Source organism: Trichechus manatus, unplaced genomic scaffold (genome assembly GCF_000243295.1).
Source record: "Trichechus manatus latirostris isolate Lorelei unplaced genomic scaffold, TriManLat1.0 scaffold00014, whole genome shotgun sequence".
In the NCBI taxonomy this organism is placed as follows: domain Eukaryota; kingdom Metazoa; phylum Chordata; class Mammalia; order Sirenia; family Trichechidae; genus Trichechus; species Trichechus manatus.
The window spans coordinates 12,631,455-12,658,993 of NW_004443950.1; the positions used below are offsets into that span (position 1 = coordinate 12,631,455).

The window sequence follows — 27,539 nt, forward strand, 5'->3', positions numbered from 1 at the left end:
CACTCAAATGGTGTCTTTATTCATACTTGTTGACATTTCCCATGGGGAATTGTTGAAAGGAGAGGAGGGGAGGGCTGAGCAGGGAGCCATGGCTTGGTTTTCCTCCATCCAGTAGAGGAAGTGACAGGCTAGGCACATACTAAATAGAGTGAACAAGGAAACCATCGCTATGTGGGCTGAGATGAATTGTGCAGTAACTTCAGACAACCTGAGGCCTTCTGTCCAGAAATGCAATTTCAAAGTGGAAAAACAAAACGGTCAAAATAAAAAGAACAAAGTGCATAAAAAGCAAACTGCTAATGTCTGGAAGGTTCTAAGGCAGCCAGCAGTAAGAATCCAGGTGTCTGGGTGGCCACCTGGCCCTGCCCCTATCCCACTGCTCTATGCCAGGCCAGGCTGTCGGGCCACCAGTGGGCTCTCAAGATAGTCTCGGTTGGCTCCAAGGGTGCTGAGAGCCACAGAAGGTTGTGGAGAGAGAAGACTCTGAAGACAGGGCACCACCAGGGCAGCTCAAGGCAAGACTGCCTTGAGAATATCAAAGCACCTCTTTGGGGTGGCTCTTGAGGGCCGGTGGGATTGGAGGGAGAAGGGGCAGATGGAATGGGTATAATCAGCACCTTTCCTTAGGCCCAGGATGGAGCTGCCCTCCAGAATCTTAAATTACCAGGTGGAAATGAGAATGCTGATTAAGTACAGAGCTAGAGGTGGGGCTGCCAGGCCCGTCCAGGTCCTTCCCTGGTGCTCAGGACCCAGTGTGTGGAAGGTGACGGAGAGGAAGGGCCTGCAGGAGCTGGGGGTCAGCTCAGCAGCCCAGCCAGTCGTGTTTGACGCTTCCAAACCTGACGGTCTTCAGATTTTGGTTCTCCAGCTTCAGGTAATATTCTCCCTGGAAGAAGTAGCTGTGTCCTGAGAAGAAGAAAGGAGAGAGGCCGTGACCACCCCATCCTCAGGCATCCTGGTGCCCATAAGGCTCCTGGGAGCTTTGAATGTCCGCCTGGCATAGGGAAGAAGCTTTTAAACCAGAGAGGACACCCCTTGGGCTGAAGGAGGGGCAGTGGCAGCAAAGGAAGCTCTTTGAGTTCCTGTTTTCTCTGCTCTAAGATGGAGATAAAGATATTAACCTCTTAGGGCTTGTTGTCGAGATTAAAGGAGATAATACATGCTGTTGTTAATAATAGTAACAGTACCCCGAGTAACACAAGCACTTTACACAGATTAGAGGTGACAAACCAGGAGGCTTCCAGCTCCATCAGGCCCACAGATGAGTTTTATTGGGCTTACCTGTTGCCATTGAGTCAATTCCCACTCATAGTGACCCTGTAGGACAGGCTAGAACTGCCTCATAGGATTTCCAAGGCTGCAATCTTTACAGAAGTAGATTGCCACATCTTTCTCCTGTGGAGCAGCTGGTGGGTTTGAACCACCAACCTTTCGGTTAGCAGCCAAGCGCTTAACCACTTCTCCACCAGGGCTCCTTTATTTGGCTTACACATTTTTTGTTGTTGTTGTTTTATTATTTTAATTCTGAGTAAGCTGCTAACATGTAAACATCTGGAAATTTCACATGAAAATATAGAATTCTGGCTTCTCTTTAAAATGACTAGAATATCTAACAATCCTGGGCCCACATTCTTGCAGGGCAGCAATCAGCAGAAGCTGAGAAGCAACTGTCCCCTGTAGATGTGCTCTCTCGTTCATCACAGACCCCACCATTCCCTATTGTCTGTCCCTGCCTGCTTCACTCTTTTGTGGTACCTGCCTGGCCTCTATAGGCTTTGTAATTTATGACTCCTGACATGCATAATCTTATTTCCTTTTTTTAAAACATGGCACATAGTAGGTGCTCAATACAGGTTTATTCTTGAAGATAGTCCTTAACCTAGCACCAGATCATATACTGAGTTTTTTTTTTTTTGAGCTCTGTAAGATCTTCAGCTACTGGAGGTCAAGGCTATGTCCTTAGCATATGGTAGCGACTCAAAAAATCTTTATGGAACTAATTGAATTGAATTCCCCTTTAAAAAGCCAAACCAGGCTCATTTCCAGACTCCTCAAGAATCCACAGAAGCCTCCTTGGGAATATGGTCCTCAAATTCCAAATTCTATCCCTCACTGATACTGGTCGTGTTTTATTCAGCAAGGGACCAGATGCAAATTGAGTTAAGTGGGAGATCTTTGCTACATCAGCAACAGAGAATGACAAAGTTTGTCCTGTCTCAAATGGAGACATCCTTCTGCTAATGGGAGGCAGTCACAGGCCTCCTGTGGAATCCAAAAGAGCCTGGGTTAAACACGAGAATGAATCCAGGGCACAGGGCCCATGTTCCTGACCCCCTGCACACCTCCTCCTGCCCTCCCCCTTTCTGGCTCCAGTCCTGGCAGCTGCTGTGAGGGGTCTTTCTGGGTCTTACAGCCTGGAGCTGGGCCAAGGAGCAGAGGTCAGGGGGCTGGACGCCTGCCCAGCACCGGGCTGAAGGGGCTGGCTTGTTTCTCTGGGGCTGCCGCAGGCCTGCCCTGTACAATAAGGAAGTGTGTGCTTGTGAGGAGCCAGGCCTTGGCTGGGGGAGGGGAGTCCTAGAAAGCGGAGAGGGGCTTAGGCAGCTCACCACCGCCCTGCAGGTCCACAGCAGCGTTTAGGTTATCAGGGATGGCATTCCAGGCATCTCCGATCAACCTGGGGTAGCCGGGATCCATTTTCTTCTTTACTTCATTGTATCTGCAAGGAAATGGACATGGTGAGCCAGCTGGCCTCTCTAAAGGCCACCCCTTTCCAAGCCTGGCATGGGAGGGCCCAGCGGATGGCTCCTGGGTAGACCTGGGAAGCCAGACCTGGCTCTTAGGGTAGCAGCCGTCGTGGAAAGGGCATGAGGTAAGACCTGGATCTGAGTCCCAACTTGACCACTTAGTAATTTTCATTGTCCATTTGACTTATGACAATCACATAAAAATTATAAGAATAATAACAGCTAACACTTATGGAGCACTTTCTATATGCCAGGCAGTGTGTTAAGCACTTTCTGTACACTTTCTCATTCAATCCTTATGACAATCCTATGACCCAGTTATTACTATAATCCACTTTACAGGCCAGAGTCTTAGAAAAGGTATCCAGCTTCCACGGGGTAGTGCAACTAAGGCCTGTCTGGTTCTAGGGCATACTACTCAAGCCTCAGTTTTATCAGCTGTAAAATTGGGTTGTTGCATGCATTAAATGAGATAGATAGATAAATCGATCGATAGGCAAATAGCTGCTATTGAGTTGACTTTGACTCATGGCAACCTTGTGTACCACTGAACAAAACACTGCCTGGTCCTGCATCATCCTCACAATTGCCAGCTTGTTCCAGTTCATCATTGTGGCTACTGTGCCAATCCATTTCACCAAGGATCTCCCTCACCATTGTTGGCCCTCTACTTCACCAAACATGATGTCCTCCTTTAGTGATTGATCCCTCCTGATGATGTGTCCAAAGCAAACAAGTTGAACCATATTCTGTTGTGATCTATAAGGTTTTCCTTGCCTAATTTTCAGAAGTAGATCACCAGGACTTTCTTCCTAATTAAATGAAATAGCATATGCAAAGTGCCTATCCCATGTCTGGCCCTTAGTAGATACTTGAGAAATGTTGGTTCCCTTACAAACCCTGATCCCTTCTGTACTGTGGGGAACACCTGACTAGGAGCTCAGGGGCTAGGTCTTGCCCCGTCACCCTTTCTTTCATTGTTGTTTCCTCATCTGTTAAGTGGAGATGACAATCATGTCCTACTGACCTATTGGGAGATGATCATGGCTGGGACAGTGAAGTTACGATGCAGGGTGGTGTGTGTGAGTCTAACAGGCCTGTTAGTCATAGGGTGGACCTGCTGCCACCTCCGTCCTGGCTGCAACTCTCAGTGTGCAAAGTTCTCCTGTGCCCCTCCTTTCCTTTCGGTTAATACCTTGAGCATTAGTACATTCTTCTCCCTGGCTAGCAATACCTCTGTCTTTTTCATTTTTTGGAGAACTTTTTAAATGCTGCTGTCACTTTTATATCTTTGCTTCTCCACTTACACTATGAGTCAGAATCGACTCAACAGCAATGGATTTTTTTTTTAATTTTATTTATTATTCTACAGATATTTAATGAGTTCCCACTATGTGCCTGTGGATATCATGGTAAGCAAAATAAAGTCTTGCCCTCATGGAGCTAATTTTCTAGATAACTCCGTGTTTGATCCCCTTCCAGTGGGAGCCAAGCTGTCCTCTACAGTGTCTCACAGATGCCTCTCTTCTTCTGCACAGTCAGCCTCTCCATCTCCACCCTACACTCCAGAAGCAGCCTCTCTATGGGCTCCCTGCCACAGAGGTCTTCCCCCTCAGCCCATCACCCCAAGAACTTAGGCCCAGCCGCAGCATAAGACTTTTTGGAAAACCTAACATGCTTCTTCATGACCTGGGTCAGCAAACTCAAGATCCCCAGCTCAAAACCCAACATTCCCATCCACATCACCTCCACAGAGTCCTCAAACTACATTCTCTAGAGTTATGATGGCTCAGAGGTACGTGCCCCATGCTTGAGCTTACCCTCATTTCTTTCTAATTCTATCCCATTTTATAAATGTGGAAACTGAGGTTCAAGAAGTGAAGCAATTTGCTTCCAAGTTCTCTTCCTGGAGTATCGTGGCATCAGAAGACATTGGCTCTGACGGGGACTCCCCCTGTTCCCTTTCCTCTCTGTGCCTGTAGTCTCCTGCGGTGTTTCCCCCTCGCTCGTGCACTATTGTTGACAGGTGTCTCCGTAACGCCCTGTAGTTCTCCTCTGCAACTGTAGGGTGCAGTGTAGGGCAGGTGTTGCAAACAGACATTTGTGTCTCAGTTTTTCCACTTGTGTACCCTTGAGCTACTTCAGCCTCAGTTTCCAAACCTGGAAAATGGGGCTAATAATAATATCTACCTTAAAAGAGCAATATAGGTTGAAGTACACAGCCTCTGGCCTAAGATGTGGTCCAGGTTGGCTCAATGACAGCCATTATTTTATTCAAATGTGGTTTTTGTCTCTTTCCTTCATCCTACCATAAGCTCCCTGAGGGCAGGAAATGACTATTCCTTTACTACTGTCTCCCTAACACCAAGCTAAGTGCCTAGCGCATGTAAGTTGAATACGTATTTGTGGGCTTAGTGGAAGCTTCCAAAAGGAGCTGAGCACTCCCCGGCAGGAGATGGGGAATGCCCAGGCTGGAGGTAGCTGTTCATCCTCCGTAACTCTGGAACGCTCTCTCCTTGTCCAGCAAGGATGCCTTGGGCTCACTTGTGGTTGGTGTTGGGTGCTGTCAAGTCGATTTCGACTCATAGCAACGCCACGTGAAAGAGCAGAATTGCCCCATAGGGGGTTCTAAACTTTAATCTTTACAGGAGCAGATCACCAGCTCTCTCTCCCATGGAGCCACTGGCTGGGTTCGAACCACCAACCTTTCAGTTAGCAACCAAGCACTTAACTGTTGTGCCACCAGGGCTCCATTTGCCATCCAGTTGACTCCATTCCGACTCATGGCGACCCCACATGTGTCAGTGTGGAACTGTGTGCTCCATGGGGTTATTAATGGCTGATATTTTGCCAATAGATCACCAGGTCTTTCTTCTGAGGTGCCTCTGAGTGGACTCAAACCTCCAACCTTTTAGTTAACAACCGAACAAGTTAACCGTTTGCACCACCCAGGAACTCCTGCAGACACCACGCCAGGACTGGTTTCTCAAGTTCATTAACCACTTCCCCTGGGAGAGAGCTCTTTCTCCTTTGGGAACTCAGCCCAGAGCCTCCCACAGGCCCTGCAGGTCTGCTCCTTTTAAGGAAGTCTCACTGAGATTCCTCTGTAGAGCAGGCTGTCCTGTACCCTAGCTTTGGGAGGTGGGCTTGTTGCAGAAAAGACAGGAAAACAAACACTTTGCCCAGAAATGCAGCAAGGCACTGTCTGAATGTCAAAGTGTGTGTTAGTGTGTGTGTGCATGCTCACATCCACACACGGATGTATATATTGCCATCTTTGGGTGCGTCAGAGGGCGATTCTACGATGCATTCATAATTCGAAGCGCTAGGGTGTTACGACTCTCAGATTGAAGCTTCTGTGATTCTGTGACTCTCAGTCCAAGACTTAAGATTCAGAAACTCTGAGGGCTGACGATGCTGAGATGCGATCTGCAGTACATCATGTGCCTTCGAGGGTTCCGGAGACTGTGGGTGGAAAGTTCGCTCCCTGGTTTCCTGGCTGGCTGTTTTCTTTCTTGAGCTATCAATCAGCTTAAGTTGTGAAGTGTCTTAGCAATATGTCTGGAATTCCACCCTGACACGGACAGGCCTGGGATATAAACAGCTTCTGAAAACAGGGCAGCTGGGGGCGGGCATGGTGGGGGAGGGGAGATGTGGGAGAGAGAGGCCTTGGGAAGGAAGCTGAATTATTTCAGGGGTGGCAGACAAAGGCCTGAGGGAGTGGTGCCTAGGAGGGCCCAGATGCAGTGGCAGCCCCAGAAGGAAGGTAAAAGGGTAAAAGACACCCCTAAAAGTGTCACTGCACCCACCATCCCTTTCCCATGGACCAATGACCCTGAATGTATAGCGGAGGGGACACTGGGTTAAAAGACAGAAGCGGTTATAATCCTGACTTTGTGACCAACATACTGCATCGTCTTAGGAAAGTTCCTTAATGTTTTTGGACCTCAGTTTCCCCATCTGGACAATGGGAAAAATTACAATCAAACGCCTGAGGTTTGGGCCTTCTCCTACTGCCCATGCCTGGATACTGGGCTCTCTGATCCCTTAACCCTGACAATGGCCTCTCAGAACTAGACCCTTCCCTTTAGATGACCTGGAGCAGAGAGGTGCCTGCTTCCAAACTGCCCCTCTGCCAGTCTGTGCCCACAGCCACAGGGCCTGTTGCAGGTGCCAGAGGCTCAGTGCTATGCCCCCAAGGGAGGATTTGGGCCTTTGGTCTGCTGGTATGCTCGTCTCTCAGTCTTCGTCTTATTTCACTCTCTGTCATCCCTGTCTCTACCACCCCGTCTCTTGGGGCCCCAGTAAAGTATAGTGAGGATTAACATGTTCTCTGGGAGCTAAAATGGAACCCACCATTACCTGGCTATGTGACTTTAAGCTAGTTACTTAACCTTTCTGAGCCCAAGTTTCCTCATCTGTAGAATGGGAATAAGCATAATAATATCCACTTCACAGAGCTTTTGGAATAGTATCCAGAACATAGTGTCCATAGCAACAAATAAGTCTAGTTTTTATTACCCTCTTCTTCAGGGAAGGTGTCCCTGGGAGGTGCAAGTGGTTAATGTGCTCAGCTGCTAACCAAAAGATTGGAGGTTTGAGTCAACCCAAAGGTGCTTCAGAAAAAAGACATGGTGATCTACTTACAAAAAAATCAGCCATTGAAAACCCTGTGGAGCACACTTCTACTCTGACACATGGGGTTGCCATGATTCAGAATCGACTCAATGACAATCTTTTTCTTTTTTTCTTTCGTTAGTGAGGCTCCACCCCAGACAGGCATAGGCACAATTAAAAGACTTCTGAGAAGGCAGAAGGGATTCTGACCAGAATTGTACCAGCAACGTGCACAAGGATGTGTCATTCTTTGGTGGCTCCTCAGAGGGGCTGTGGGCCTGGCAGGTTAGAGGCCAGAGGAGGGGCATCCATGGTCCACCAGCCTCTGAACTTGACCCAGGAGGCAGGGAGCCACGTGTCTTCCTTGCCTGTCTCTGCACAGCTGCTCCATCACTTACCTCCAGAACCTGTCCCCAACAAAGATGTATGTCTTCTTGTTCTTGCTCCAGTTAAAGGCAGCATCCACTCGCTGGACATCAGGAGGTAGCCCCAGGCTGGTCAGTGGCTTGGGGTACCCACGCTCCAGGGTGCTGGCTGAATAGACCCAGTACTCATTCCCTGGGGTGGAAGCAAAGGGACACACTGTGTTGGTGGCATGCTAAGTCCCCCAGGCCAGCCTGTTCCTCCTGTCATCTGTCTTCCAGGGTACCTCCCTGAGGCCATTCCTAGCAGGAATACAGGTTCCTGCTCACTCTGCACATGTTCAGGGGACTGGGTGCAGTGCCCAGAACTGGGGCTTACACATGTGATTCTACCCATAGGTTACAGAAGGTGCCGGCCAAGGAGGAGAGGAGGGAAGGAGATCCTGCCCACGCTCTGCTCACCAAGCCATGCACTCTGGGTTTGCCGGGAATCAGAAGGCTTCAAAAACAATTGAAAAGGAAATGAGATGTTTGCTATGTGGGTCGATGCTATTTGATGCTGGGTCTCTGAACCACTCTCCTAGATGAATTCCATGCTTTGGAAAGGATGGTTGAATGAGTGGATCCATTTAAGGAGAGGGATTACCCACAGGTGCAGAGGAAACATGGCTTGGGATGGGGAGTGGGCCCGGTAGTGGGGAGCCCTGGTGCACAGCCCATGGGGCTGAGGGCCACGGCAAGACCCTTGCAAACACCTGCAAAGAACACAGTCTTCTCCTCCTGCGGGGCCTCGTATACAGCATCGATCTTTTCCGGGAGCTCAGGCCAGAATGTGGCCACCAGCAGGGGTCCCATGGGTTTGTCATGCAGTGTCACTGTCCGCCAAATGAACCTGGGGATGGGGAAGGGGACACAGGAAATCACACCTTCAGTCACTCTGCAGTGCTAACCACACGTGCCTCCCAAGCCCACCCATACACATCCCAGTGATGATTCCCTGGGAGGGGAGGCAAGGCCAACGGAAGGTCAGAGAAGGACCAGAGAAAGGGCAGAGTCCTCCTCTGCAAGATGCCAGGACTGAGAAGCAACTCCCTTGCTCCCCCCCCCCCACTCCTCCAGGAAGCCTTCCCTGACTACCTCTCTCCATACAGTGCTCTCCCTCCTCTGAGCCTCTCAAAATCACCAACACTGGTGAACAAACAATAGTTTGTTCTTTAAGGAAAAAAATGTGTTATCTTTTCTACTAGATTAGGAGCTACTTGAGGCAGGGGCTAAAGGCACTCAAAACAGCATGTCCTGAGTTGAAGTGGATTGGATTCATGCCATTTGGCAACAGTAAGAGCCATCACGTATGGAGCGCCTATGAACGGGCAAGCACTTTATGTGCCTTGTATCATTCAATCCTCACATTATAAGAGAATATTCACTCTTGGTGGCCTAGCCAGCATCCTCTTCCCCCACTGTCCTTTCTCACAGAACTCCCACATTTATGATCCATCCTTCCCCCTGGTCACCCCAGTCCCCATTCTAATAGTAGATACTAATTAATCTTAGCCACTGGGTCTCAAATTGTGGTCTCCAGACCAGCAGCATCAGCATCACCTGGGAATCCCTGTACTGGGGGGCTGCTGGGCAGCACTGACATCTGCTCAATGCTGGTTTGGATATTCAAAGTCAGATAGTACCTGACTTCTCATTACATATTGAGTCTCGTCTCTCTCTGCGTTCTTGTCGTCTCCCCTCCTAGCCTGCAAACCCTGCAAAATGCAGGCCATCTGCACCCCAGCCCCTAGCCAGTGCCTGGAGCAGAGCCCCAAAGAGATGCTTGAATGCCTTCTAGCTTCTCTGTTCCTCCCTGTAAACGCCACCAACTTTCACATCTCCACACCCTTGCAAGTATCTTGCAGTTTCCTGTTTCAATCACCCTCCCAACCTGTCACCCCCATCGCATCCATCAAAGACTTGCTTAAGGGCTACTTCATCTGCAAAGCCTTCCCGGTATCACTAGCAGAGAATGAATACCTCTTTCCCATATGCCCACAAAAGCACTTTGCTAATGCCTCTGCAGCCACATTTCTCTCATCCTGCCGTGTGTTACTGTCAGTTCTCTAGATCTCTGTTTCCCAAACCAGACTGGAGATGCTCAAATTTTAATGGGCATCAGACTCACTTGGGTAATTTGCTAAAATGCAGATTCCTGGGGCCCATTCCCAGAGAACCTGAGGGACAGAAACCCACCCTTTTAACACTCACACTCCAGGTAGATCTGGTATCAGTGACCCACGGACCTCTCTTTGAGAAACACTGATCCGAACATCAAGCAGAACCGTCACCACCCCACCCCAAGCTCCTAAAACCTAGCAGTTTTGACACAGTGAATGCTAAATAATTATTTGTCAAAAATAATAGCTAATATGATTGAACACGTACCCTATTTCAGGTATCGTTCTAAGCACTAAGCTCATCTAATCCTCACAACAGCCCCATAACATAGGATTAAATATTAGTCACATTCTGTACATGAGGAAATTGAGGAATAAAGAAGATCAAGGAACCCTGGTGGTGCAATGGTTAAGCGCTTGGCTGCTAAATGAAAGGTTGGTGGTTCAAACCTATCCAGTGGCTCCATGGGAGAGAAACCTGGCAATCTGCTCCCATAAAGATTACAGCCTAGGAAACACCATGGGGTAGTTCTATTCTGTCACACGGGGTCACTATGAGTCAAAAATTAACTCGATGGCACCTAACAACAACCAACAACATGATCACTCAACTAGGAAGTAGCATGTCCAAGATTTTAACCCAGATAATTGGACTCTAGAGCCCATGCTCTTAACTACTACCGCATTTTTACTCAAATAATGTGTGGGTTATATGTTTTGCCAACTGCTCAACGCCCTGGTGATTTGTTTTCCTAAATGTGCAATCAGCATTATATGTATGGGCATGTTATTTACATGGGCGTGTTATTTGCAAAAATGCGGTATACTCAACAGATGGATAGATGGATGGATGGATGAACTGATGGATGGATGAAGGATGAATGGATGGAAGACAGAGGAATGGTGGATGGACCCTAGATACTACATGCAGTCGTAGATACTACATACCATTCTCCAGGGGGGATGGGGTAACAGGGTGAGTATCAGCCTTTGGCTGACTGAGTGGAGGCTGTGTCTACAGCATGAATATCACTGACTGTCTATACCCCATGATCATTCCATACCTGGAGCAATTTGGTCATTTGAGGTCGAGACTATTTCAGAGAAGGCCTGTGGTAAACTGGATTACTGTTCCCAACTCTATCCCTGTTTTGGAATTCTACATCCGTGATTGTGCGGTACCACTCCTAGCAGAGATGTTGGGTTTGGCCATGTGATTTGCATCTACCAATGGAGTATTCTCAAACATGATGTGAGTGGAGGCTTTCAATATGCTTGTGTGGTTTGACTTTTCTGCCATCTGCCAGGAGTAGCCACAAATTCCAGAAGAATGAGCGACATGCAGAGCAGACCTGAACCCAAACTGCAGCCCAAAGCAGGCACCCTAGTGGACCTACAGACTTTGAGGAAGCAAAAGAAATGCTATTGTTGTAAACCACTGAGATCTGGAGGTTGTCTGAAATGCAGCAAAAACTCTAATACGAGGCCACTCTGAGACGCTCCCACGGGGTCCTCTGCAAGGGGTAAGGGCACACAAGTAATGGGTGAGGGACAGAGGACAGGGAGGACACTCACCGGTCCTTGAAGAAGAAGATTTCCCCACGGATCTGAGCGATGCCATCAAAGATAATGTCCTGTTTGCAGATCTCAGGAGTGATGGGTCCCAGCGTGGGGGTGGGGCCGGTGCCAGTGTCAGGGGAGGCCCCTGGGGGGAAGACACGTGATCTCAGACTCTCCCCAGCTCCAGGGATCTCCCCAGCAGGCTGAGCCCCAAGGCTGCCCACCCAACCTGCCAAGGGTCAGAAGAAACCGCCTTCTGGCCTGAGGTAAGCACAGGTGAGAGAGGGAGAAGGACCCCGGACTTGGAGACTGAAGAGAAACCAGAATCCCATGGCCCTAAGCCCTTCACAAACCGCTCTTCACAGGCCTCTCCTGAATTAGCCCTCTGCGTTGCTGGAAGTGAGTAACATCATCACTCCCATTCTACACACGAGGAAACTGAGGTCCAGAGAGGGTGAATGACTTGCCCAAGGATTTAAATCCAAAGCTCAGGTTCATGAGCCCACAAGAGCAGCAGGGCAGTTAGGGGGCCATGCATGTATCTGGCACCAGGAGTGTGGCAGTTTCTGAAGGATGAGCCTTTACTCCTCAAGATAACCAGCCACATTCTGGAGAGGAGGAAACTGAGTCCAGAGAGGTAAAGACTTGCTCGGGCTCTTGCAGCTGGGGAGTGGTGGTGGAAGCACTTGAACCCAGAGTCTCTCGCTCCAGATCACAGGTTCTTTCCTAAGTCCAGTGTTCTCCAAGCTTCATCATTCAAGCACCACTTTCGCTATTCTGGCCTGATCTAGGTACCATCAATACCATTATATATATAAATAAATAAATATATATACACAAAATACTAATATATATAGAAACCCATTAACCCATTGCTGTCAAGTCAATTCTGATTCACAGTGACCCTATATGGCAGACTAGAACTGCCCTGTAGGGTTTCCAAGGCTGTAATCTTTACGAAAGCAGACTACCACATCTTTCTCCCGTGGAGTGGCTGGTGGGTTCGAACCACCAATCTTTCCGTTAGCAGCCAAGTGCTTAACCACTGCACCACCAGACCTCCGTATGTATATGTGTATGTATATATATGTGTGTGTACGTATACAAAAATACTACATATTTATATATATGTGTGTATGTGTATGCATATATACATACATATATATATAGCAAAACCTACAAAGGCCGGAACCTGTTTAAGGCAGAAACCTGTCAGAGAAGGAAAACTCACGTTTTCCACTAATATACAGTGATAGAAAAGTGTTAAGACTGCACCCTGTCAAAGGTGGAAGACTCGGGAGACTCAGAAAAACAAGGCAGTCAAGTTCCAGCTCTCACAGTTTTCACTGTATATACATACATATGTATATATATATGAACCTACTTTTTAAACTCTAGCCCTATTGTAAGCATTAATAATCTATAAATCATGGGTTCAGGGTACTAGTTGTATTGTTTCTATAACTCTTAAAGATAACAGTGCAATTGTGAAAACTACAAACTTTCATGATGTATTACTGAAGTCGCCTGTATAACCTAGGGTGGCCCTTCTACATGGTGTGAAATTCTGCCCTGTACTTTGCTAACTCTCCTGGATTCCAAACCCAACTCATTGCTTAAACCTGCATGCCCTGGGGTCAGAAAGGTCACCTTTCCCAGGCCTCAGTTTACTGTCCTAGAAAATGGAGAGGCACTGCCTGCCTCACAGAGTGGCTCTGGGAGCCTAGAAGAACACGGATATTAGTGTTTGGAAAGGCAAGAGGCTACCCAACGGGTCCCTTGGAGTGTTGCTCTGCGTCTTCCGACACCACCAACCGACCAGGCCAACAGTCCTGCCCCCTGCCCTGGTTTCCTTCAGTCCTGGGTGGATGAGACCTGGCTGGCTCTCATACCCTAGGCCTCTACCCGAGGCTGCACGGCCTCCTAAACCCCCACCCAGAGGCCCCCAAGATGAGGTTTACCATAGAGCTCTTGAATGCCCTTGATGTCATCGTGGGACAGGCGGAAGTTCTTGGTGTAGGTGTAAATGGGCGCCATTAGGGCTCCAGGGTCCTCTGAGTGCTCCAGCCCCATCGCATGGCCAAACTCGTGGGCTGCCACGAGGAACAGGCTGTACCCTGAGGGCCACGGGGAAGAGGGGCAGAAAGACAGGGAAAGATGAGAGAGGAATCAGGATCTGGCCCCAGTTGCGGAGACCTTTGACGGCACTGCCACGCTGGGGCTGAGAGCCCCGGAGGCAGCTGTAATGCACTTTCCTTCTCCCTGGAATTCTGGGATTAATAGACTATGACTATCGCTCTGAAGCAGGGCCAGCCAAAGTTGCCTTGGCCCTTTCAGGCAGGCTGCCCATGTGCTACAAAGGAGGAGGACAAGTAGCACCTGCCAATCCTCTACTTAAAGTCCCATTTATTAAAAACTGAGCTTCCTGCATTGAGTTTCTGTTTACACTGATGGGAAAACTGGCATCGATTAAGGGGACTGGCTGCACAACATGATTCATGTAACTGATATCACTAAGACGTACCCCTGAAAAATGATAAATTTGCCAGTGTGTTATATATATTTTCACAACAATAAAAAAAAAATTGAGCTTCCTGGCTTTTTGTGTTTCTCGATCAAGACTGGGGGCAAAACCTGCTCTTCAGAGTCCCAAAGCAGTAAGAGTGGCAATAAGCTGGCCCCTTGGGGCCACCATTTGTGCTCCAGGTAAAACAGTAAAAACCCTTCCCACTTGGAGTGGGTGCCTAGGCTCAGCTCCAACCAGCAAGCAAACCTACGTCTCCCCCATCACCAGCTCTGCAGCCTTAAGCTGTTCAGGCAGACGGAGGCTCCCACCTTAGGTTGAAGGCCGGAGCAGCGCAGGTGAAGTCAAGATGTGCCCTAGTATGGCACTTGACGGAGAATAATAAAAACTCGTTTGGCCAGCCTCTGCTGGCTGGCATTCTGAAAGTTGTATCTTATTTCGAGAAGAAGAGTAAAAGCAACACGGAGAGGAGGCCAATCTAATTTTGGCAGGACCTGGCCCAGCCCTCTCGCCTGGCCAGCTGAGCCAACAGGAAGCTCTGAGCGAATGACCCTGAGCCCTGCAGACTGGAGAGGGCACGGTGCCCCAAGCTCCCTGCTCATGGCATATGCCACACAACAGGGTCACAGGCTGTCTCCTGGTCACTCTGTTCTGGAGGGCAGAGAACTGTCCCAGCTGCTGTGTCCTCAGCACCCAGCACTAACAAGGACCCGCTGCTCAGGACTTGGCAGAGGACAGTGTTGCTGGGGCCGAGAGAGGGCTCTGGGGCTTTGCAGTGGGGCCTCTCCACTACCAGCGTGGGCTTGGAGCAAGGATAAGGACACTTCTCCCCTCTCTCCTGCCCGAGGTCCCGCCTATATGTTGGCAGGGTCAAGAAGGATGTTGCTCTAGCTTGACCTGCCAGAGGGGCCACCCCCCAAACTCCTGGAAGGTGTCTATCTCTTCATTGGAATGGGGATGTCTCTTGGGAGCATCACAGCTCTGCAGGAGGGTAACCTGTGCCCAGAATGCAGACAATTTGGGGGGTAGAAACTGCTCTGCCTGGAAGGGTGGTAGAGAAGGGAGACCTGTCCTTGGGAAAGAGTAGAATCTCTTCAGCAGGGCTGGTTTACACCCAGGACAGGGTCCTGGGGGTATGGGATCTTATTTTAGGGGCAGGTCTCCGCCCAGGTGGCGAGGCCTAAGCAGGGAACCTGTCTCCACCTGGGATGGGCACTGTCTCTGCCTAGGTTAGGGGGAGGTCCAGGGGGCAGGGAGAGCTGTGTCCCTGCCAGGAACGCGCAGGGCCTCACCCGAGGTGGGATCTCACCAGCGTGGGTGGGTCTGGGGGTGATGTCTGTGCTGGAGGTGGGTGAAGTCTCAGTCAGGAGAAGGGGGCAGGGTGGGTGTCTCTGTACCTTGGTCCGGGCAGAAGCCCCACTTGCGGTCATCATCATAGCTGCTCGTGGTCGCACACCATATCTTCCCGTCATTGCGGCCGGTGCTGGTGCAGCTCTCGTGCTTGTTGCCCAAGAAGGTGAAGGGGAAGACGCAGGGGGCACCTTCTGAGTTCCCGCCGACCGTTGACATGGCTGTGGGGTTAGGGACACAGGTCAGGGGGCACGAAGGGCTCCAAGGCCACCACCAGGGTTCAATGACACACCACTGACGTTAACAAACCACACTCACTGAGCACTCGCTCCGTCCCAGGCACTGTGTCACCTGCCCCACAATAACCCACTGTGTAGGGATTGACGCTAGCCCATTTCATGGATGGGAAAACCAGAACTCGGAGCGATTACAAAACTTGCTTGAGCAGAGACTGCTAGGACGTGTCAGGGCTGGGATTCAAACCCAGGCAGCCCAATTCCAGAGCTAGAACTAGCCTCCCAGGGACGGGGGCCAGGGGTCTGAGGCAAAGGGAGCTGATGGTGCAGAGCTGACGGTGCCAACTTGCTCCCCCCGACTGCGAGCTTCCTCAGCAGGGGCCTGTGGGATGCCTACCTCCGTGCCTCCTGCATAAAGCAGGCCCTCAGTAAATACACGCTGGAGGGTGGGGGGCAGTCCTTACAGAAAAACAGACTAAGAAAGATACAGGCTAGGACAGAGAAAGGCAGGGGAAGAGAGAGACGGAGAGAAACAACCATCAGGGAGGCTGAGAGATAAGGGCTGTGGTCAGTGGAGAGTCTTGGGGCCCGACATCCAGGCACCTCAAACTCGGTAGCGCTGCCTGACGTTCTGATACCAGCGTCCGTGTTGATTCAGCTAAGCAGCTGCTAAGCATTCTGACTAGTGCCCTGTGCTGGGGAAGGAGGATGGCGGCTTGTGTGGGTTTCTCCTCAGGGGCAGAGTGCTGGGGCACACCCACCTGTCTCGGGGCAGAAGCCGTACTTCTTGTCCCGGTCGTAGTCGTCGGTGGTGCCGCACCAGCGGTAGCCGTCCGTACGGCCCTCGGTGGTGCAGCCGTCATAGGTCGTGCCCTGGAAGCGGAACGGGAACTTGCAGGGCTGTCCGTCGGCGTTGCCACCCATGGTGAACAGGGCTGGGGCGGAGAGAGACGGAGGATGTGTGTGTGAGAGAGAGGCCACCTCCACGGGCCATCCGGGCACCTTTGTGGGCAACGAGCTGCTGCCCGCCAACCTGCTGGCTTGCTCCAGCAACGCTGGAGTGTCGTTAAAGTATTAAAAATCCTTTATACTGATTGGTAGGTCCCTGGGTGGTACAAACTGTTTGTGCTTGACTACTAACCAAGCCAGGGAGCCCTGGAGGCACAGTGGTTAAGAGCTACGTCTGCTAACCAAAAGGTGGGCAGTTCGAATCCACCAGTCGCTCCCTGGAAACCCTACAGGGAAGTTCAACTCTGCCCTATAGGGTAACTATGAGTCAGAATCGACTCCATGGCAGTGGGTTTGGTTTGGTTTTTTTACTGACCAAAAGGTTGACTGACTATAGCCAGCAGTGCAGCAAAGAAAGGCCCGGTGATCTCTAAGATTAGTCACTGAAAACCCTATGGAGCACAGTTCCACTCAAATGCATGGAGTTGCCATGAGCCACAATTGACTCCTCAAGGGCAACAGGTTTGGTTATGTTTACACTGGTGGGTAAACAGCTGCTTCTCTAAGCTCCTATCTCTGGGGCCAACCCAATCCCTCCCCTAAGACCTTCTTGACCTCCAGCACTGAAACGGTTAACACCTGGCACACAGCAGGGGGCCTCCAGGACCCTGCCCTAGCCCCAAGGTCACTGTCTACTCTGCCTGGTCCACGCCCACATTGTATTGATTGCTAACTCCATCACCCATGGTTGGCAGGACTGGAAGAGTGTTCTATTGACAGACAGGGAAACTGAGGCTTTGAAAAAGCTGGCCCTGGGACTGCTTGTGGCTACATCAACAGAAGAACTGCATAAGGCTTATAACTGAAACTCTCAAAACCAAACCCATTGCCATCAATTCCAACTCATGGCAACCCCACTATTACAGAGGAGAACTGCTCCATAGGGTCTTCTGGGCTGTAATCTTTACAGAGGCAGATCTCCAGGCCTTTCTTCCTCAGTGCCACCAAGTGGGTTTGAAAGCGTAAACTGTTTGCGCCACCCAGAGACCTTAAATGAAACTACAAAACACACTAATTTCAGTGTCTCTCACTCATTCACGCTTTGTCTCCTACACACACACACACACACACACACACACACACACACAGCAGAAATCTTCATCTCCTTCCAACCCTAGGCCCCTTCCCAGCTGGCCCTACTGCGGTCCCTGAGGAGAGAGAGGAGGAGGAGGTGTCTTTGGCAACCTTTTATACAAACGCCAGGCTCCCACTTTGACTTCCCCAAGACAGGAGTCCTGACTGACGAGTGAGAGGAAAGGGTTGGATTCAGACTCTGAGCTTGTCTGTCTTGGGTTCTCCCCCACCCTCTTATCCACCCTGAAGCTACAAAATGGTATGTTTCTGGAATTGCCAGCGAGCAAAACCACAAGTGCATAACAAGGACCATCTGTGCACAGCAGCGCCAGAGGTGACCTCATCAGCCCCCATTAACTCCACCACAGCCAGAATGGAGCCCAGTCCCTAGCCCCCAACTCAGGACTCAGGGCGCCTATCCTCACTGCTCCCCTCTCCCCAACCAAGAGACCCTCTCCTGCAACCCCAGAGACAACAGCACTAAGGGAAGAGACAAAACTGAGGCCAGAAGCCTTGGTGGCCTCAGAACGGGGAAGGCGTTAACATTGACCAAGTCGAGCCCCTGCCTCCAGCCTCCCAACAGCTGCATTTCTACCACCCAGGAAGCCCGTCTCCTCTCAGATCCTGCCCCCAATGAGGATGGGGAGCAGCAGACACTGACTCAGCAGTCAGGAGGGTCTGAGTAACAAGAACCCCAGTCCCAAGCCCCAAACATGTGCGTGTTGTGCGCGCTTGCATCTGGCTAAAGACCAAGCAAGTGCTGGCTAACGTTCAATGCAGGGATAAACCCTTCCCAACTTATGAGTTACAGATCTGTTTCCGCTCTGTTATCAAGGCAGTCTATTGCAATCACAGGGGCTGACTCATGGAAGGGTTACTTTTACCTGGATCCCTACTGGGAAATGCAAGATACAGAAAATATTTTTATTTAAAAAATCCTGACTTGTTAAAGGCCAGTGGCTGAAGCTCTTACTTAATACAAGGCTTGTTGTTATTATTAGTCACCATTGAGTCAATTCTACTCATGGCACCCCCATGCATGCAGTGTAGAACTGCTCCAAAGAGTTTTCAAGGCTGTGACCTTTCAAAAGCAGATGGTCAGGGCTTTCTTCCAAGGCTTCTCTGGGTGGGTTTGAACCACTAACCTTTTGGTTAGTAGCCCAGTACTTAACCACGTGCACTACCCAGGGACTCCATAATACAAGGCTTAGCTTTGGTAATAAAAGTATAGAAAGGAACACAATTAATTAGCTATCTCTTTCTTTCCTTCTGTAACGATGGCTGGTGCTCAGAGTTCAGTTATGATGGGGTCAGAGAGATTCACACATACATAAAATATAGCCAACAAGAAGACATACGTTATGGACTGAATTGTGCCGCCCCCCTCCCCACCAAAATCTGAAATCCCAACCCCTGTACCTGTGAATGTGACTCTGTTTGGAAATAAGGGTTTTCTTATGTTACGTTAATGAGATTGTACTGGGAGTAGCTCCATTGCCCTTGACCCTATAGGAGAGAATAAAATTGCCCCATAGGGTTTCCAAGGCTGTAAATATGGAAGCAAACTGCCACGTTTCTCCTGCAGAGTGGCTAGTGGGCAGCTGAGTGCTTTAACCACTGTGCCACCAGGGCCCGCTATGAAATTATACATACTGCCGTTTTATTATTTATGATTATGAAGTGTATCAAGGATATTTCAAAAAAGGATTGAGTGTGCATGTCAACACCCTCACTCTTTCTAAAACTCTCCTCTTACCTGCCCTCAAAATATCTGAGACTTTGTCTGAAGTACTGACAAACACACACACACAAATATTGAGTCAAGCCTACTGCCTTTACCAAGACTCAGAGACTTAAACACAAGCTAGACAGACTGGAGGGACAGAAAAACAGACAGAGCCCAAGCGAGGCAGATGAAATAGGCCCCATGCTCAGACACACGCACACACATACACACATGCCCCGAACATACACACACACGCACATTTGCAGAGACACCATCAGAACCAGGAAAATGGCTGAAATTCCCCAAGTTGGGGTCCCCAAGTCAGTTGGGGCAACAGCCTTGGTCTCTGAGTCCTGACTCCCAATCCCACCACCAGGCTTTTGATCCATCCCCAAGCCTCTCCACAAGGCCCTTGAACCCCAAATCTTGGCTAGCATGTAGACAGTGGTTCTTCAGAGAACCACTGACCATTGTAATACGTAGTTCTAAGTTCATGCTAATGCATGCTAAGAAAAGGAAATAATTAGCACATCAAACCGGTGACTGCAAAAACATTCTTGCTAATGGTGAGGCTTAAAAAAGTGAACTGATTGAATGAAAATATAAAGTAAATGATTGCACAGGTGAGAGAGACACAGAGACGGCTCAGATAGGGAGGGTGGCACCTGAATGAAGGAAGATGGGGGAACCCTGGGTAGACTGGCCATACCAGGCCTAAAGAGTGCGGAGGGCTGGGGAGATACGGGAGACCGAGGCCTGACGTGGGAAGCCCAGGGCCAGCCCAGAGTGCTTACCTTCGTGGGGGCAGAAGCCATACTTGCCGTCCTTGTCGAAGTTGTAGGTGGTGGAACACCAGAGGAAGCCATCACTGCGGCCCGTGTCTGTGCAGCTGCTGTACTCCTTGCCATTGAACAGGAAGGGGAACTTGCAGTACTCCCCATCAGCGTTCCCATACTTCACACGGACCACTGCGGGGCAACACAGAGGGTCGATGGTGAGCAGCCCAGATGCTGGAGGGTGCACCTCTCTGGGCCTTTCTTCGGAGACCAGGATTCTGACTCCCCCAGGTGTGTGACCCCCTCCCATCTCTCTGGCTCCCTCTGAGCAGATGGGAATGCCCACGGCTGCAGGGAAGCCATAGTCCTTGTTGCTAGGTGACAGGGAGGCATGCAGGGGACTGGAGAGGAGGCATGGCATGGAGACAGTCACTTTCTTACCCTGCCCTTCTCCCAGGGTCCACAGCTCATCGTCGTCAAAGTGGGAGTCTCCCCCAACTCCAGGGCCTGGGGCAAAGGCATGTGCCAGGAGTCCGTCCTTGCCATCAAAGGGGTACCCGTCTCCATGCTCTGCAACACACACGGGATCTCAGCTTCTAGACGCCCTGGCTGGGCTTCAAGACCCATCTACAACACAATCTATGGTTGGAGCCCTTTAGCTCACCTAGCATCTCCCCAACCTCTACACTCTTGGGCTTACCCAGCACTAGAAACACAGGGAATAAGTACAGATTTGATGATGTGACTGTTACCTTCCTGATCTACAGCACTCCCTTAAGTCTACACGGCCCCCAGTATCTATACCACCTACCTTCATTGTCTACACTATCACCAACATCCACTTTACCTACCCGCATACCCACATTGCCACACCAGTGTCCTTACCACTCACCCTCATGTCTACATTGTCCCCAATGTTTACACTATCTACCTTCATGTCTACACGGCCCCTTGACCATATCACCTACCTTCACGTCATACTACCCCTAATATCCACAACACCAACCCTCATGCCTACTTTGCCACCAAGGTCCATAGCACATCCACATGTCTACACTGTTGCCTATGCCTGTGCCATATACCCTCATCTCTGTACAGCTCACAGTGTCTATACCACTTACCTTCATGTCTACACTACCACCAGTGTTCCTACCACCAATTCACATGTCAGCCTTTACTCCAGGTTCTGCACCACTTACTCTCATGTCTATACTGCCCACCTTCATGGGCGCGGTTCCTTGGTGTCTGCCAGTGTTAGAGGACTTTCTACAATGACAGAAATGTTCTTTGTGCTGTTCAACTCAATTGCCACTAGCCTCATGTGGCTATTGAACATTTGAAATCTGGCTAATTTGACTGAGAAACTGAATTTTAAATTTTATTTCATTTTAATTAATTTAAGTTTAAACTTAGCCATATGTGCCAAGTGGCTTCCATGTTGGACTTACTTCAGCTTTGCACTGCCTCCAGGGAATACCTCCATGGCTCCATCATCTGCCCTCACAACTACATGGCTCTCCAGTGTCTGCCTGTGTTTTTATGCTGACACTTAGCCCCATCTATACTGCCTTCAGTACCTACACCTTCTGCTCTCCTATCTAAGCCACCTCAGTATCCCCATGCCTCTCTAATATCCATATCGCCCTCTTGTGTCTACACTGACTCCCCCTGCTGGTCTCTCTTCCACCTACCCCAGCGGCCAAAGTTGATCATGATGTCAGCCTCTCCATCGTGGATGCGAGAAAACCGCAAGGGGGTCACGTCACTCCAGACTTGGAAGGCTCGGGCGAAGGCATCATCCACCGTCTCAGGATCCAGATCAGGCGTGTAGCCAATGATCCTGGGGGTGGCAGAGATGTGTGTGAGTAGGTATGCATGTGTATGAGTGTGCAAGAGTGTGCACATGAGCACATGGGTGTGGGTGCACGTGAATGTGGCTGCGTACGTTTGTGTGCAAATGCATGTGTGTGAGTGTGCATGAGTGTGTTTGAGTATGCGTGTGTGTGCACACATTAGAGCAGGCACAAGTGTGTGTATGTGAGTGTGCGTGAGCATTTGCATGTGAGTATTTGTGCAAGTAGAGGTGTACAGAAGTCAAGCAGAGTTCACTTGAAGAACAGCCCTCCCAGAATGCCTGGTTGAGGTACCATGGAGTCCCAGACCAGCCAGGTCCTCTCTCAGGAGTCTCATCTCTCACTTCCACCTGGGTGAAGGGCCACACAGAGTGCATCATGGCACCCAGGGCAGAGATCTCATCCTTGTAATCCTGCACCATCCATAAAGGGAAGAGCTGTCAGGCTGGGAGAGTCCCCAAAACTCAATAAGCAACTATCGCATTTCCTCTGCTTCCCCTGCACTGACCTTATCTAATGATTCCTGGCCAATGCACCTCACGCACAGCTACCGCTCATCTGTCAGTGGAGGCTTGCATGTTGCTATGACGCTGAACAGGTTTCTGTGGAGCTTCCAGACTAAGATGGACTAGGAAGAAAGGTCTGGCAAGCTACTTCAAAAATCAGTCAGTGAAAACCTATGGATTACAACAATCCAATCTGCAACCAATCATGGGGATGGCGCAGGACCAGGCAGTGTTTCAATCTGTTCTGCATGAGGTTGCCACACTTAAGTTGCCATCTTGTAGACTGGAAAACCAAGGCTCAGATAATTGACAAGTAAATCTCTCAATGCCCCACAGCTGGTAAGTGTGGGACTCAAGTCCAGGTCTGTCTGACTCCAGTTCCTAAGAACACTGTATGAAAACTCAGTAAGATGCCAAGCTCTCACCAAGGATACCTCATGGGTCCCCAGAGTGGAGAGAAGGTGAGGCCGAAGGATAATCCATGACCCTCAGCCCACCGGCCCCAGGCATGACAGCCCTGCCTCCCTCAGCCCTGTCTTGGCACCTGTATGTGATCTGGGTTTTGTCCCACTTGGGCTTGCGGGGGAAGAAGTTGTAGTTGGCCACGTCAGGGTTGCCGCAGCGTGGTTTCCTCATGGTCTCAATGGTGTTCTGGTCAAGTTCGCCTGTCTGGGGCAGTCCGAAGAACTTCTGCATCTTCTTCAGTGTGTCCTTCAGCACAAACAGGTTGCAGCTCTCCTTGGGACAGCCGTAGAAGGTGTTCAAGTATTGCTGGAAAACACAAGCACCCCCAAGGTGAGCGGCCACATCAGGGTGGCATAGCACTGACACGGCAGGTTGTCGCCACCAGCCTCCAGTCCAGCCCCGTAGCCCAGACATGGTCAGGGGCCTAAGAGTCAGAAAGCCTGGGCTCCAAAACCAGCTCTGTCACCCACTAGCTGAGTGACAAAACAACTGTAGACCCAATGGCTACCACATTGGGTGCTTACTGTATGCCCAAGCACTGAGATCAGCATGTGTCAACTCACTTAATGCTCATGACAGTTCTATAACGTAATTATTATTACCACCCCATCATACGGAGGAAGAGACTAAAGCACAGAGAGGTTAAGAAATGGGCCTAAGATAATACTACTCACAAATAGCAGAACTGGAATTGGGTCTAAGCAATCTACTTCCAGAGCCCACACTCGGAACAGTGACTCTCTACCACCCTATCTTACCTCCGTCATCTCATTTAATCCAGATTATTCTCCTTCCCTTTCTTACACAGAGACTCAAGGGCTATGTGCGTGGGCCCTGGCAGCAGACAGATCTAGGTTCAAATCCTGGATCTGCTATTTCCAAAAAGAAAATGGTCCTGCCCTTCAGGGGACTGGCTGCTGGTTCTGTTCAATCTGAGGCCAAAACCAGACAAGCACTGGCAGAGGTTCAGAGACCAACCAACTCATTGATTTATTCCATAAATACTTTTAGCTATGTGCCAAGCCCTGTGCTAGTGGTGGGGATAAATTGGTGAATAAGACGGGCAATGTTTCTGGTCTTTCAGGTCTAAATCCTATGCAGGAAGGCTGACATGGATCACAAATAAATGCACAATTAAATATGTGATAAGTGCTGCGTTGGAATGGTGAAAGGGCCAGAGGTCCTCATGGCAAGGGCACTATCCTTGTTTGCGGGTTGGTTAGGGGAGGCTCCCCTGAAGACTTGCAGGGAAGTATCTGAAGGAGGGAGGTAATAATAACAATGGCTAAGGCTTATAGAGTGCTTACCATGTGCTAGGTGCCCTTCTAAGTGCCTAAGATATTATCTTTCCTTTAACACTGACATAGGTGCCATTGTTATCCCCATTTTGCAGATGAAGAAACTGAGACTCAGAAAAGTTAAGTCACTTGCCCAAGATGACTAGGGTGGTTGGCTGGTGGGTGCACACCTGGATTTGAAGCCAGGCAGTCTAAGTCAGAGCCCATGCTCTTATGCAACTCCTCTGAGCAACATGCACTTCCACATACTGACAAGGGTGTGAGGACCCAGGGAAGTCTGTCATTGCTCCACTGCTCTCCTCCCCAGCCAACAGGCACATCATTCCCAGGCTCTTGAAAAGGTCCTTGGGTGGCTCAAATGGCTTGTGCTCAACTACTGACCTTAAGGCTGGCTGTTTGAACCTACCCAGCAGCACCAGGCTACTAACCTAAAGGTTGGCTGTTCAAACCGACCCAGCAGTGCAGTGAAAGAAAGGCCTGGTGATCAGCTTCCGCAAAGATTACAGCCAAGAAAACCCTACGGAGCAGTTCTATTCTGTAACACAGGGAGTCACCATAGATTGTAACGGAGTCCACTGCAATATGTTTTTTTGGGTTTAAGAATCGAGGGAGTACTGATTGCTCTGACTGGGATCACACAGAGGGTCCTGGACAGAGCGGGAGAAAAACATAGAACAAAAAAATCAAATTCACAAAAAAGATCAGACTTACTGGTTTGACAGAGATTGGAGGAACCCCAGAGACTACGGCCCTAAGACACCCTTCTGACCTGGAACGGAAGACCTTCCTGGAGACCACCTTTCAGCCAAACAACAGACAGTTCCATAATACAAACAACAGCACCCAAGAGCAATGTATTCCTTAGAACAACCAATTATACGAGATCGAAAGGGCAATATTTGCCCAAAAGCAAAGACGAGAAGGCAGAAAGGGGTAGCAAATCCGGACAAAAGGAAACGGGAAAGCCAGGGAGGAAATGAGGAGAGTTCTGACACATTGTGGGGAACGCAACGAACGACAAGGAGCACTTTACATACAAACTGTCCATGGGAGACTAATTTGCTCTGTAAACTTTCACCTAAAGCACAATAAAGAGTTAAAAAAAAAAGAAGAAGAACAATGTAGGGAGGTCTCCCAATCCATCTATTCACAGGTGGCAGAGGCTTGATGCTGGAAAAGGGTGGGGTGTCACATCCTGAGAAGGAGTTCCCAGGGGAACCATAGGACATGGGTGTTCTGTCCTGGGCAGGCTGGGGACCAGGCTGGATGGAGGGGAGCGGATTTCTTAGGGAGGCTGACACAGTAAGAGGCAGATACCCTGTGGGCTGGAAGGGACACCTTGAGGGGGCCCCAGTGGGAGGAGTTTACAGGATGAGGGGGCAATGCCCTTCAACTGCCTGCGGCCCCAGCCAGGCTTGAGTAACACTGCGGCCAGGGCTCACGGCGAGCCAAGCGCGCGCGCTGGCAAAACAACATCTGAGCCGCAGCTCGGAGGCCGGCCAAGAGGGAGGGCTCGCTGGCCGCTCTCCGACCCTAGCAGGGCTCCGTCCGCCCCCGCCCCACGCGCCAGGGCCCTCCTGCGCCTGCCCCTCCCTCCGCCGGTTCTCTCCGGTCCTCCGACTCTTCGGAGAAATTCCCGAGGAGACGTTCGAGGAAACTTTCCGAGGCTCGGAGGCCCAACCCTTGACCCTCCTGGCCAACTTGTTCATGGAGCCAGGCGAAAAAGATGCGCTCCCCGCTTCCCTCTGGCCCGGATGATGTGCTAAAACGGTCCCCTGGGGCTGTTGTTCAAGGTCTCTCTCCAGATGTGCGCTAAAGGCTCCCAGAAGTCTGCCAAGCCCAGCTTTGCCCAGAACACCCATCCTCGGGTTCGCCAAAGTTTTCCCCAATTGTGTGCCAAAGTTCCCCCTTCCCAAAGTGCCGCAGGGGTTTAAAAATCTCCTCCCCCGTTTATAAAAGAGACCCCTTAGCTGTTTGCCAAAAGCCTACCAAGATGTTTAGCCAACCCCCAGATGTGTCCAAAAGTTGTTTACCAAACCCTCCCCCTTTGCCAAGTGCCTCAGAAGCTTGATAATGTCCCCGTAATCTGCAAAGGGGGCCCTTTCCAGCAGTTTACTAAAGCACCGCTCCCCGTTCGTTTCTCGCTCCCGTCCGCCCGCCGCCAGTGCTGTGGTTAAGGTTGCCATTGTTGACCAAAAGCCTCCTCCCCTGGTTGCAAATGAGATTCCTCGGTCAGTTCGCCAAAGATCCCCCCCCCCCGCAACAAGCTGTTTTCCGAAGCCCCTCCCCTGACCGTGTGCCCACTCTGCCCCACTCCCCATCCTCCGTCTCCGAAGTTTGTCTAAACTTGGCTCGTTGAGGCCAGCGTTGCAACTCACCACAGCCAGCTCTTTGTCCGTTTTGGGGGCGACGTCGCCGGGAAACTTGATGATGGGCGATGGCGCGGCGGCGGCGCGGCCCAACAGGCAGCCTAGGACGCACAGCGTCCGCAGGGCACCGGCAAGCGCGCCCCGGGCCCCTTGCGCTTCCATCATTGCGGTCCCGGGCCCCGCGCTACGCCCGGGGGTCGCTGGCTCGGTGCGTGTGGCCGCGTCGCCGCCTGTCTGGCGCCTGCTCTGCGGCGCAGGGCTGCGCTCGGAGGGCGCACTCCGCTCGGTTGGCTCTGCTGACCCCGGCTCAGCGGCGTAAGGTCCGGCCTCCGTAGCTCAGCCACGCCGCAGCCGCCGCCGCTGCCTGTGGCCGCTGGTCCTGCCAATCCCTTTGTATGTTAAAGCCCCAAATGCGCAGCCTCTAGCCACCGCCGGAGGAAGTCTGGATGCTGCGGAAACAAGGGAAGGCGGCCGCCAGATGTGGCCGGCGGGGCTGGGAGGGCGGGGGGCGCGCTTGGGCCCGCCCCTCCCGCCTCCCCCCACCCCACTCGCCCTTCTCCTGTTTCTCCACCCCTTTTCCCCCGCCGCAGGCTGCCCAGGCCCGAGGTCACCATCTGGGCGCGCGTTTGTTCCCCTTGCTCCCCTCGTCTCCCCGAAAATTTCAGGGACTTGTGACAGGGAATCTTCTGGTGCGACCGCTCTAGACCCTTGACGTCCTGAGGTTGGAAAGCAGCGGTTCTGGGAGGGACTCCCGCCGACCAGGACACTAGGCTCTCCTCAGGGACATGGGTCAGGGATGGGGAGGGATGATCAAAAACAGATGATCAGAGGCATCAAGCAAACCGAGAGACTATCAGAAACAGAGAATTTAGCTGTTTGGAGGTGGAGACAGAGAGGACAGAGATGGAA

General features: G+C 50.7%; 1 protein-coding gene across 1 annotated transcript; it reads right to left on the minus strand.

Moving 5' to 3' along the window:
* On the minus strand, positions 1-27,078 carry MMP2 (matrix metallopeptidase 2). Its single transcript, XM_004371578.2, has 13 exons — positions 26,640-27,078; positions 23,043-23,269; positions 21,831-21,979; positions 20,581-20,709; positions 20,158-20,331; positions 16,317-16,490; positions 15,367-15,540; positions 13,407-13,562; positions 11,461-11,590; positions 8,479-8,615; positions 7,760-7,919; positions 2,607-2,716; positions 1-906 (listed from the first exon to the last, which is right to left on the minus strand). Exons 1-13 carry the CDS (start codon positions 26,793-26,795, stop codon positions 803-805), a joined length of 1,980 nt encoding a protein of 659 aa, XP_004371635.1. The 5' UTR covers positions 26,796-27,078; the 3' UTR covers positions 1-802.
* Positions 27,079-27,539: the final 461 nt, after the last annotated feature.

Excerpts from the sequence above, each read along its gene's own strand:
- MMP2 (XM_004371578.2), bottom strand. The coding sequence starts at position 26,795 with ATGATGGAAGCGCAAGGGGCCCGGGGCGCGCTTGCCGGTGCCCTGCGG. Across the intron at positions 20,332-20,580 it reads GACCCTGGGAGAAGGGCAGG|TGGTCCGTGTGAAGTATGGG; the intron begins GTAAGAAAGTGA and ends GTTGCCCCGCAG. Across the intron at positions 8,616-11,460 it reads ATCTTCTTCTTCAAGGACCG|GTTCATTTGGCGGACAGTGA; the intron begins GTGAGTGTCCTC and ends CCCCATCCCCAG.